General features: G+C 40.3%; 2 protein-coding genes across 3 annotated transcripts in view; one reads left to right on the top strand and one right to left on the bottom strand.

Annotated features, from left to right (window-relative positions):
- The window catches only part of ATG7 (autophagy related 7), a 159,434-nt gene that overhangs the window by 9,894 nt on the left and 136,019 nt on the right, over nucleotides 1–13,521 (bottom strand). The gene's annotated exons all lie outside the window — the stretch shown is intronic.
- VGLL4 (vestigial like family member 4) overlaps nucleotides 1–13,521 on the top strand; it is a 102,897-nt gene that overhangs the window by 61,015 nt on the left and 28,361 nt on the right. For both annotated transcript variants that reach the window (XM_083726872.1, XM_083726871.1), the window contains one exon: nucleotides 4,918–5,107. In XM_083726872.1, the coding sequence (XP_083582998.1) occupies nucleotides 4,918–5,107 (190 nt within the window). The remainder of the gene's footprint in view (nucleotides 1–4,917; nucleotides 5,108–13,521) is intronic.

Here is a 13,521-nt window from a genome sequence, read left to right as displayed (position 1 = left end):
TTTCCCAGTAGTGATGTATGGAAGTGAGAGCTGGACCATAAAGAAGGCTGATCGCCGAAGAATTGATGCTTTTGAATTATGGTGCTGGAGGAGACTCTTGAGAGTCCCATGGACTGCAAGAAGATCAAACCTCTCCATACTGAAGGAAATCAACCCCGAGTGCTCACTGGAAGGACAGATTGTGAAGCTGAGGCTCCAGTACTTTGGCCACCTCATGAGAAGAGAAGACTCCCTGGAGAAGACCCTGATGTTGGGAAAGATGGAGGGCACAAGGAGAAGGGGACGGCAGAGGACGAGATGGTTGGATAGTGTTTTCGAGGTTACCAGCATGAGTTTGACCAAACTGCGGGAGGCAGTGGAGGACAGAGGTGCCTGGCGTTCTCTGGTCCATGGGGTCACGAAGAGTCGGACACGACTAAACGACTAAACAACAAAAGTGCCCATCTCTCACATATTTAACTAAATTTTTAAAAAGCCTGACTCAGTTATGACAATATCTAAATCATGTTCAGCTATCATCTTAGGCCATAAGAGTGCTGGCTGGATTGAATGTAAGGCAGGGTGGGAAAATACCTACAGATAACTGGAAGTTATTTAGTGAAGGGGAAAAAAATCCCGACTCAGTGTATTGTTAACTCCTAGCAGGATAAATATACTTGTATGATCTCATTTCATGGTCATAAGATAGGCTTGCCAGATTTTTGGGGAGTGGGGGAGGGGATCCTTAAATGTACTAGTTGGAAATCGTTATACCTAGACTACGAGAGTTTTTGTTTTGTGGATGTTGTACTGTTATGGCACACAGACAATACGTACATTGTCATCTCTGATTATATTGTTTATATTTCATCATGTTGCCTAACATTCCAGATCTTCAGGGCCAGGGGAGGGGGAAGGGAAGCTAATGAATGGAGCTATAAACTGAGCTATTTGAGAGATGCAGATACGCTGTGCCCCAGCCCAGCTGCTTGCTGAAACAAAGACTAGCATTGGTGCAATGAATATGCATTGGCTGTGTGTGTGATTCTGTTGCAGGCCAGACACAGGCCTATACAGTAATGAATCAGGAAGGCTGGCGCAGGCCCTGGGGATTTTTTTTTTAAAAACACATTTGTTTTATCAGTATGTTACCTTGCCAATGGGATGATGTCAGTCTGGTTACCATAGAATGTGGTCAGACAGAGGAAGACATATGCAGTGTGTGGCAGTATTTTGTTTTGATAGACTGAGCTGCGGTTTTTCTTTCCCATTTGGAAACTTTAATACTGCAGAGAAGAAAAGATTTGAAAATGTATTTGTGAGTGTGTGAGAGAATGAACTTTGGGAGCTTGCGTGCCATTTTACAAACAAACAAACAAACAAACAAACATGCATATTGAAGGGCTCCTTCTTTTTCTTAATCCAGTATGTAAAGGGTACCAAAACCTAGACTGATGGGCAAATAACACATGCAGTCATACCTCGGGTTGAAGTAGCTTCGGGATAAGTATTTTTGGGTTGCGCGCTGCTGTGACCCAGAAGTAACGGAGTGCGTTACTTCCAGGTTTTGCCGCATGCGCAGACGCTCAAAATGACGTCACGCGCAGAAGCGGCAAATTGCGACCTGTGCGGACGCGGGTTGCGTTCACTTCTGGATGCGAACGGGGCTCTGGAACGGATCCCGTTCGCATCCAGAGGTACCACTGTACCTGATATCCACATACATTCAGAACATATTTTGTCAAAACATGCATGCTAGCTACATGCCCACTACTTTAAGCCATCGCTTAAATAACCATTAAGTGTTTTTTTTTGGGGGGGGGGGAATAGTGTTACGTCCAAACCCAGTGCATTAACTATGGTTTGTTCACAAAAATAAATCATGGTTTGTTCTTTGCTTACTATTAACCATGACTGGATTTTATATTGGAATGTGGGCACTTATCCTATGGCTTAGGTGTGGCATGTTTCATTGCGTTGCCCAAATTGCCCAGCGAAGCATCAGGCACACTAGGTAAGAGCAGCTTTACAACTAAGCTGTTCTCAGATCCTGCTAACTCACCTGTCTGCCTGCGAATAACCCCCCCCCCAAACTCACCTTGTCCCCCACATCATAGCTGTAGCCAAGCTGCAGTTGAAAACTTACTGTGGTGGGATCTGATTTTATATTTGCTAATGTTGAAATGCATGGACAATCCCTGTTACTGCTATACAGTGAGGTTTGTTAGACATACTCTCCTTTCTAAAATAGTAAAGTATGTTCGAACTTTTATGTATAAGTTTTGTAATTTATTTTGAACTGTTCTAAGAGAAATGAACAATGAACTTAACTGTTTTGGATATATTATACACTGCAATTGTATTGTTTTATTCAGCAGTTCAATATAAATACCCAAAGCAGTTCTTGAGAGGCTTAGCATGCAAGCTCTTAAAATTCAGAATCAGGTGTTTTGGGGTATATATGGTGGTAGTTGGTAAAAATAATAATTATGCAGTTAATTATTTTATTCTCTGCGTAATCGGTAGTGGTTAACAAACATTTAATCTACTGATACTTGGTGTAAAGGAATTGTGTTTTCTATTACACTAAACCCTATTTCATCTCTGTTTTTGAAAACTGAAACGGTAGGTTCGATAATGGGCATTCCTACTGGATTTTGTTTTCTTCAAATACTGGAAGACCTTGAGCACAGAAAGGCATGAAATAAATTTAGGATGCATCAAACAGTGTTTGGAGATTTCAGCTTTTGAAGTTGGTGCCAGCTTGTCTATCTAAGATTATAAAATGCAAGGAATATTCTCTTTTGCAGTTTTAAGTTCCTGACTTGATGGCCAAAGTGAAATGATTCCTGTCGGGATGTCAACGTACTGCATGTGATAAATTTTATGCTGCATGTCCTACAAATGAAGATACCATTTTATTAAACTCTGACTTCCATGTTGGTTTTTTAGTTGAGTTACTGATGGAGTTGTTCTGTATGACTGTTTGGCCTATGTGCTTTTACACAAGTTTGATCTAACAAAAGTTATATTTTCCATTTAAAAAAATATTTTCGTTGGAGGCTAACATAGCTTCAAATGGAAAACTTTAAAGACTGAAAAGAAAAAATATACAGCTGCAGATTCCACATATTAGAAGATTTAAGGCTTTTAAATAGCTCCCTCCCCAAGGGAAAAGATGAAGGTGGGATAGAAGCAGCAAAGTGATGATTTGTGTATTAACACAGCAGAATGTCTGCATGGTTAACTCCAGTGCCTGGCCTGCTGTGGAGCATACACTTCTTGCTTTTAACATTCAGGTGGAAAGTTACAGTTTAATTTTGCTGCCAGAGTCTTGAATAGAAGCCATGACTTGTGGTGTGTTTATAAGCCGCAGTATATTTGCTAGTTTACATCTTGCCTACTAAATTGGCAAAATGTTTATTTTCCCTGGTGAACATAGTGGAGATTACTCCCTAGTGGTTCCTTTCACACCAAAATAGTATTTGTTGAATATATAAAACAGGGCTCTTTTTATATGTCACCTGTGCCTTGCATGGGGTATGAAAATGTGTAGTAGTAGCAAACACATTTCCCTTTTCAGATGTCATGTGTTACTGACGTTGTTTTCTTGTAATTATGCACTTGAGAAAAATGGAACGAGCATCTGTAGAGAAAAATATTTACAAGTTCCAGAAACCTTGAATAAAAATATCAGTGTATCCTAAAAGATGGCCAACTTTGTGAAATGTGATAATGTAGTTTCTGTGTGCTATGCGAAAGCCTATATGACATGCAAAGAAGGAGCATCACTGAGCAGAGCGGGAAAGCATATCGTGTTCACAGAATCGTAGAGCTGGAAGGAAACCCGAGGGTCATTTTGTCCAAGCTCCTGCAATGCAGGAATAACAACTATGCAGTTTCCCCTCCCCCTCGGTTTGTTTTAAAGGTAAAGGTAAAGGGATCCCTGACCATTAGGTCCAGTCGTGGCCAACTCTGGGATTGTGGCACTCATCTCGCTTTATTGGCCGAGGGAGCCGGCATACAGCTTCCAGGTCATGTGGCCAGCATGACTAAGCCGCTTCTGGCGAACCAGAGCAGCGCATGGAAACGCCATTTACCTTCCTGCTGGAGCGGTCTCTATTTATCTACTTGCACTTTGACGTGCTTTCGAACTGCTAGGTTGGCAGAAGCAGGGACAGAGCAACGGGAGCTCACCACGTCACGGGGATTCCAACCGCCAACCTTCTGATCGGCAAGCCCTAGCCCAGTAGTGTTACTTTCCTCATGTATGAGCTAGAAGTTGTGTTGTAACACCATGAATCTGTAGTGTGGCCACAAGAAGACTATTTCTAGTTGCTGCATCTTCATAGTAAGCTGCCTTATACCTTTTACTGAAATATACCATTGACCTGTCTAGCTCAGTACTGGCTACACTGATGTCTGTTTTAGCTGGAGATGCTAGGAATTGAGCTGAGGACCTCCTCTTCAAAACAGTTAGGAATTAAATTGTTTAAAGTTTATTGCTTAAGTTGTAATCTCAAGTGCATGAAACTCAGTGTTGGATTGTTCCGTCTTACAAAAAAGGCATGTCTGCCAATAAAAACGCTATAAATATTATGCGTCAGTTTAGACCTTAAGTGCACCTGAGATGAGTCAACTGTATTTCCCGACCTCTCTTCCTCTGCTGTTTTATTCCAATGTTTATGTTTCAGAAACTAAATTTTAACAAGTATTTTGTTTGTAGAAGTCATATTTTATTTTAAGAAATGAATATTTAGCTTCTGACCACAGTTTAAAATCTTAAACAAGCCTGACAAGGCAGGCATCCTATTGATTTATCAAACACTTTGCTTTAAGGAGCTACCGACTTTAAAGGATACCATACCTAATGTTTTTTGTTTCTTTTTATCACATTTTTTTAAACCCATGGTTTCCTCTGTTTTTTTCCCCCTGTAGGTGAAGCTGCTCTAAGAGGAGAACCCAGAATGCAGTCCCTCCCAGTATCAGCGGCTGTAACCAACCATAGGACAGGGCCACCCCCGATCAGTCCTTGCAAGAGGAGGTTCAGTATGGACCAAGGAGATGATGACCTAGACTGTGAAAACGAACACGTCTCTAAAATGAGTCGAATGTTCAGTCCCCATCTGTAAGTTTGCTTTACTATTTATACGGCTTCCATTGTGTTTTCACCCAGATTTTAATTTTGTTTTGAAAAATGACAATCCACATGCAGTGTTTAGAAACTCAGATATATAACCTAATTGCCAAATGGCACCTTAAACCTAGGTTACAATTGCTGCAGTTGAAAGTCTAGGTACCGTTCCCCACCCCCCATGGGATATCATCATCATTCATTTCATTTCCATCCTGCTTTATATTTTATATATCCTATGCTTTAAGACTCTCTACCCTGATGTGAGAATAGATGCATTGCATTTTTAGTGTTTTTTGCCCTCCTCCTTCTAAAGGCCAGGAACTTTAGAACAGCTGTTCAGCAGACTGCACACAGCAACAGCTGCTCAAGCTGCAGTCGTTGCTAAACACTAGTTAACGTGCTTCCATTTTCACATGCCAGCAGAGTATTTCACTGTGCAGGTAAAATGTGGGTTACTAGAAAGAAAGAAAACGGTTTTTCCATCCATTTAGTTTTCTCATTCCTAGAGAAGCAGCTGTAGCTGGCATGAAGTGTAGGCGCTGAGAGAATTCCTTTCATTCCTGACTAGAGGAAGTGATTGGAGTATTCCAGTCAGAGCCAACTTGATAACTGTGTACTGTTCCCTGCTGCCTCAGCTCAAGAAGCCCTCTGCGTTCCACACATTCCACTCAGCTTTGGATTGTTGCATTCAGTCATAAGATGTGGACTGAGGCATTTTATCCTCAAATAAATCACAGCAGTGTTATTCAGAGGCCTGCAGATTGCAGGCTTGGAATTTCTTACAAATAAGAGCTTGAGTACCAAAGCAATAAAAACTCTCAGAAACAATTCTCCCACTCTTTCTTTCTTTCTTTCTTTTTTTACATGCGGTGATTACTCCCAGTTAAACTACTTAAAATCGCTCCTTAAGAGTGAAATTTGTAATCACTGGGAGAAAAAAAACACACACCAAGAAATGAGTTACTCTGTTTCAACTGCCACACAACTTTAGATAGGAAAAAATGAGGCTATGTTTGAATTATTACATAATTTAGAAGAGGAAGGGAGGGGAACTATGTGACTTCCAAATTCACAAAAATAAAGGAAACGAAATACAACTAGCGGTTGGGTAGATGGTTCCACTTCAGCATTTCAAACTCCTGTCTATCTGCAGAGTCATGCAACACCTTTAGAATCACTTTTCTCAAAGCTGTAAAGCAGAATTTTCATGGCGTTTTCACTCAAAACTATAATCATTTAGATTTTACAGAAATTCATTTTTTAACACTTGGACAACCATCAGATCCAGAAAGGGCTTTTATTAGCGGTACTGTAAATGTGAGAAACAAAATATTGTGCAAATATAGAGTTTGGCTTTTACTTTCTTATGTAAATCAGGAAAAGCTGCCAACTTGTTGGCAACATTTAATGGCGTTACAAATAAGTTGGAGAATTTAAATTATATTGGGCCCTACTAGGAAAACCCCCCCAATGTAAAAGATTTTGGCCATAAAGTAAAAAATAAATTACTCCTGCATTTTAATAAACTACATGTTAAGGGTTGTTGTTTTTTCTTCATTGGTGCCCCACTTGTTGGCAATTACAAAAGTCACTGTAGGATTAAAGGAATATGTAGTCATCAGAAAGCTGAACTACCCTTTTGTATGTATGTATTGGTTTGTTTACAGCAGGAAGTAGGAATTTGCATCCTGTCTGGTATAATAGGTGATAAATCATAAATACATTGGATAAAGAGTTTTTGGCTATCAGCATTTTCACTTGAATTCATTTTTTGTTAGTTCACAAAAGAGACCCCTTGTTTTTGGTTACGGTCCTCCACTTCCTGTGTGTACGTCTTCACTTCAAGCTAAATTCATATTGCATATGTGCATTGCAGTAGGCCTACATTGTGTTAAATCATGCGTACACCCACAATTATATACTTAAGTGGTATGATACACCTTCTAAGTTGTTGAATGCAGTTCTTAATGAGCTATGTTTACTCATCTTCCAGATAGTCTAGTCTACTGTAGGACTTCTTCACTGAACATTACACGATAATAAAGCCAGTTTGCAAGTCCTGAAAAAGCAAATGGAATGAAAAACATGTTGAAACTTTAAATGTGTTTGTGTGCTGCATGCAGAGTTGTGACAAACAGAATGTCTGATAGAATATTACTTATTTCCACAAAAAGCACTCTTCCATCAGTTTCTGATGCACATTTAACTATGTACAGAGTTGTGTCTTAGTAAGGAAAATGGAAATTACCTGACAAAGGTGCAAGCCTTGCCTTGGTGCCATGTCCCACATCAAGATAGGGGCCCTGAAAATTGGTAATATGTCATTCAGCCCAAAGCTGTAGAGCAGGCTTCTGCTGCATGGAAACCATCTATGTGTTTTAGACTGTTTCAGCCACACCCAGGGGGCCATCTGTTCCAAAAACCTTTCTGCCTCAGAAAAAGGCAAGTTGGAAAACTTACACAGCTTCACTAACATATCAGAGCTACTGTATTCAACTAAGGAGGAATAATAATATCAGCCTAAAAATAAGATTATATCTTGACTTCTGATTTCCACTAAAAAAAATCATTTAGATTTCTTGGTGTAAGTTCCTATGTATGTGGTTTCAGTGAAGATGCAAAGAGCTCTTTTGGTGAGGAGTGGAGGAGAACTCATACCAACGGTCACCTTTAACCTGTGGGACCTTTCATAACCTTTAAAGATGCACCTGGTTTATTTTGGAGCAGCTTCTGTTTAATGTTGAAAGTGTCTGGATGTTGCAGTGCAAGTGTAACACTAATGCAGTGTTGTCCCTTTAAACAAAGGTCTCAGGCCTGACCTATGTTGTGTGGGTTTCTTGTTTGTCAGGCTGGAGGTATTTTCTCATTTTCACAGTTCAGCTGAAAACAAAGGCCTCCTTATCCTTGCAGGGAGCTCTTAAGAGCTGACATCAGCCTTTTCCCAGCAGGCATCATTTCTGCCTTAAGAGTCCTTGTACAGAGGCAGAAAGCTTGATAATCTCTCCTTAGGTCATTTTCTTTGCTATGTAACAAATAAAATGAGCAAACTCTGAAAGTATCAAAGAGTTAAGAAAGGAGCGGGGGAAGCCACAGCTGTGTGTGCTTTTAAAACTTATTCTTAGAGCCTGTAAATAGGAGGCTTTAACCTGTCTTTGCGGCAAGAAGAGGGTTGTATAGAAAGCCTTGATGGAATATTGTTAATTAACATTACATTTTTTTTCTTGTTGTTGCTAAGACCTCGTACTTACTCAACACAACTGTAGAATGTGCTTATGGTTTGGATTCAACCTTAAGTGGTTTCAGCATCTCTTTATTGGTAATATTGTAGGTAGAGTTTAGTGTATTAAAAATTAAGTGGTGAGCTGCAGAATTTCCCGGAATTCCATTGGTGGTTCATTTTGTTGTTATTGTTTAGTTGTTTAGTCGTGTCCGACTCTTCGTGACCCCATGGACCAGAGCACACCAGGCACCCCTGTCTTCCACTGCCTCCCGCAGTTTGGTCAGACTCATGTTTGTAGCTTCGAGAACACTGTCCAACCATCTCGTTCTCCGTTGTCCCCTTCTTCTTGTGCCCTCAATCTTTCCCAACATCAGGGTCTTTTGGTGGTTCATTAGGGAGAGGATTTCTAATGGTCCAACTTTGATTGGACTCTTGTGCTGTGCCTCTGATTGTGTGGTGCATATGATTAATGTAGCCTTTAGCTTTATGTTGTTCTGCAAAGAACTAATGCAAGCTTGGAGGTGGGTGTGCTCTACATGGGCCATGCAATGCACTATTGGCATGATAAGCACCAAGCCATTGTTTTTAATAAGGTGCCAAAATTCTGTTCTTTGTTGTTCTTCTCCTGCTCACTTCATGAGCAGCTGCTATTAAAAATTGGGGGTTTTTAATGTGTGTATGGCTGTTCTGTGACTTGTCATTTTGGTTTAGTGAGTATTTTTACCAATGTTACCATGTGAGTGAAATGCAAACCTTCAGAAACAGCACTTATGGTTGAATAGCTTGGGTGATGATGGAATGAATGAATCAGTTATTCTTTTCTCATGGGCAACCTAAGAGTGTATGCTTGTTGGCATAAGGCAATTTTTATTCCTCCTTCGCCTTCTTATTGCAAATAGTGTCTTCTCTCTGCATATTGAAAGCCATATTATTCTTGTTTCTGTTGAGGTTATATCTATGTTGCTGCTCTTAGGGTTGCAATTTTTAATTATTGATATACTGGACTGCATATATTTTGTTAAGAACTTGATCTCGTGAGGATTTCAGGTAAATTATTTGTTGTTAAATAATAACAAATTATTATTACATGTCTGGTCTTTTGGTTCCAGACCAAATTTTTGGGAAATTGGCATGTACTATAATTATAAAGACCAAGATCACCTCCATGTGTGACATTGTTTTTATGCAGAGACTATCTTCACATAGATGCATGCACATATCGTGAATGAACTTTAGCGCAGGAGTTTTGCACTGCTTTGGACAGCATATGTATTCTACTTCGTGAATCTCCCAATCTTTTCCATAGCCCATGGCTTCAAAATAAAGGACCAGCTGGGGGAAATGCAGGTGGGATGGCACAGAGACTGTGGCAGTTAAGTAAGTTTCTGTCCTCCTTACTCATACTATAAACCAATTGTAAATTATTTGCTCAAGCTGACAATTACCATCTTCGCTGGAATGGTTCCAAGAGTGAACATAATCTACTAGCTCACCACATGAAGGTATTTTCTTGTTTCTTAAACATGTGCTAAGTCGTGCAGTACAGACGGTGGTTTGGTTGTTGCTTCAGTCCTAGATGCTGACTTGTTTTGTTGCTTTAAAATGAAGGCAATAGTTTTTACCTGTTGATCCAGGCGTTGTTTCAGCATTTTGCTACTATTGCCTTGTTTTTTGTTTTCAGAGGTAGGTGGTCTATTTTATTTATTTGTTTGTTGTGATATTTTAAAACTTTGTTTTCTGGGCAAGCTTGTCCAAAGCAACTCATGGTATTTAAACCATCTATGAACTATTAATAGACAGGCCTGTTAAAAACAAAACAAAAGAGCATCTGGACAATGCATAAACAAAACCTGCCTCAAAGATGTAATATTTTTATAATACACGTTTTTAGAGCCTCCTGCAGTGTATTAACATGACACAGATTTGACGGGAGATAACCCTGCAACCATAGTGCCCACCTCACTGACCTAGGAGAGAAAATGGACACTGAAGTAGAGTCTCTGATGCTGATCTCAGTGTGTGGGCAGCAAAGAGCTTGAGCCCAAACTATTTAACACTTAAAACCAGGACTTTAAATTGGGCGTGGAAACACCCTGGCAACCAGTGATGCTTGTATTGCAGTGATGTCATTGATGCCGGCTGCCTCACCCCTCCTGACCTCCTAGGAGAAGCAATATGAATGTATTAAATGGTTGGACAGTGTTTACCACAAGATATGTGATGGTTAAGTGGAAAAAGCATATGCTGTGTGAAATGTGATGTTTTTTTAAAATAATAAAGATGGCCACAGTATGATTATTGAACCTATGCTACTATAATATAGTAAAGGTAACGGTACCCCTGGCAATTAAGTCCAGTCGTGGACGACCATGAGGTTGCAGCACTCATCTCGCTTTACTGGCCAAGGGAGCTGGCGTTTGTCCGCAGAAAGATTCCGGGTCATGTGGCCAGCATGACTAAGCCGCTTCTGGCAAAACTAGAGCAGTGCACAGAAACGCCGTTTACCTTCCCACCTATTTTTCTACTTGCAGTTTGACGTGCTTTCAAACTGCTAGGTTTACAGGAGTAGGGACCAAACAATGGGAGCTCACCCTGTTGCAGGGATTCAAACCACCGACCTTCTGATCAGCAAGCCCTAGGCTCTGTGGTTTAGCCCACAGTGCCACCTGTGTCCCTTGCTATAATATACACCATTGTATGAAAATGTAGTGCACATGTCTCTCTTATTACATTTAAACTTACAAGCAAGAACCAAAGTAAGCATACAATAACCTTATAAGTACCTTCTACATACCATGTTGTATATGGGTGCGAACAGTTCTCCACCACCACCGCTGTAGAGAAAATATCGCTAAAACAGTGTGAATGTGTCTTTACATGGGACAGCGGTGCCTGCCGTCCTTAAGGAGGCAGTAGTGCAACCCTATGGTTTTAGATAGCTAACGTCTAATTGTTAACATTCCCTTTTTGAGCAAGGTGGTTGCACAATGGCGCACATTCTTGGAGGGTACTGGTTTATATAGAACGCTCCCATTCTGGTTTTCACTTGGCTTTGGGATTGAACCAACCTTGGTTGCCCTGATGGATGCCCATTGTTGAGAGCAGCGTAAGAAAAGTTTAGCGGCCTTGGAAGTAATTGACCTTGGTATCTTCCTGGACTTGCTCTGCGAGATAATAATTGGGAGAATTGGAGGTTGGTTTCATAGAATAGCATTAGGGTATTTGCCTGTCACCCCTGTGGCAACTGCACTTGGAGCCCATGCTGTTTAACATCTACAGGAAGTCATTGGGAGCATCATAAGGAGTATGGTGATTAGACCCAGCTCTGTTTCTCTGTGATATCTGGGTACAGTGGTGGGATATATGAGAGCCAATAAATTGAAACACGATAAAACTGTCTGAGATATAGCTGAGTTTACTGTTGTGGATGGGGTTGCACTCCCTTTGAAGGAAGAGTCTAGGAGTCTTCCTTGATCCATCATTGTGACTGGGGGCTTAGTTCGCATGGTAGTTTGCATTGCTTTCTACCAGTTTTGGCTGATGCACCAGCTATGGCCATTCCTTAACAGGGACAGCTTATTACACTGCGTCATGCATTGGTCACCTTATGTAGGATTATTGCAATATGTTGTATGTGGGGTTACTCTTAAAATAGATTAGGAAGCTGCAACTGGGGCAGCAGAATGGGACAACATGACTTTGTGGCTGGGGTTACCTAAACAACTTGGGACAACGATATTTGAAGGATTGCCTTATACCTGTCTGCTCACTGTCATCTACAGGGGACCCTTCTGGAGCTACATGGAGGTTCATCCCATGGCAGCCTGGACTAGGTCCTTCAGCACAGTAGCTCTTGCCTTGTGGAATATTCTACCCATTGTTGTTATGCAGGCTCTGAAATTTTATAACTTTCATTGGGTGCTGTAAACTTATTATTTTTACAAGCTTTCGCAAAAGGATAAAGTTACTTGTAGGCAGTATTGATTTTTTAAAGAACTTTTACTTGCTTTGGTTTTATTATTGCGTTTCATACCACAATGGTTGTATTGTGATACTAAGCAAACAAATAATCAATGCAAACAAATAAAGGGGGACAATATACACCAGATCTAACAAAACACCACTGGTTACCGTTCTGTACACATGCTGGTCCCATTCATTTCAACTGAGTCTATATACATGCTAACTTCACAGCTCTAGATTGTGTGCTGTAAGCTTATGGAGCACAAGTTTTAAACTTGCTCCTTTTCGTTCAATCATTTTCCCAGATGTTTCCTGCAGTTTGACAGATGTACCGTTTACTAGAAAGTTGCACTCCTGAGAGTTTGAATGTTATGGACACTGTTGCTATAGACAATGACTGTAAAGTTAGGATTTGGAATAAAACCTTATGTTTTCTTTTAGTTGAATAAGAATTTTTTTCCCTAGACAAAAAGTGATGGACTTGAGAATATTCTTTTGTTTGGTCTTATACTGCAATCTGCTACAATATCCCCACCTCCAAACTGGCATTAATTCTGCCTAAAACTGCCAAGTGTTAACACTCACTCAGGAGCAGGATTCTGGAGTGCTAAAAGGTTACACAAGTTGTTTTGGCTCTAATCTTGAATCTTTAAGCCAATTAAGATACTTCGGTTCAATATTTGACAATGATTAAACATTTTATCATTACTACCTCTTTATTACCCCATTTGAAATTTTAGGGTAGCTTGGGGGGGGGGGAGTTTCACATACTGTTTGTTCACTGAGATCATAGTTGAGGCCCTCTCGATAGTGATACAGCCATCCGAAATCCAACCTTGTGGCTACCTGCATGAGGGCCTTGCTGTTGGTGGCGCCAACCATGTGGAATAACACTCCCCCCCCCACCCCGGAAATAATGGCAAGTGCCAACTTTGTTCTGCTTTTAATGTATGTTTAAAACTCACTTGTTTCCCTCAAGCATTTCTGGGCAATTAATACTGAGCTGTTGCGGAAAGCCTGCAGCTGGATAATGTTCTACAGTGGTTATTGAACTACATTAGACTTTGTATTGTTTTGCATTGCTGTATTTTTTTTTTGTATATAAATCAGTATATAAGTGTTAAATAAATAAATAAATAAATAAATAAATAAATAAATAAATAAATTTGAAGACCAGAAGCCTGCAGATGTGCTGAAACATTAAGAGAATGGCAATTTGTGG

The sequence above is a fragment of the Podarcis gaigeae genome (assembly GCF_964106915.1).
Source record: "Podarcis gaigeae genome assembly, chromosome: 2".
Taxonomy (NCBI): domain Eukaryota; kingdom Metazoa; phylum Chordata; class Lepidosauria; order Squamata; family Lacertidae; genus Podarcis; species Podarcis gaigeae.
The sequence above is the reverse complement of the archived record's forward strand: the minus strand, read 5'-3'. Positions and strand labels throughout refer to the sequence as shown.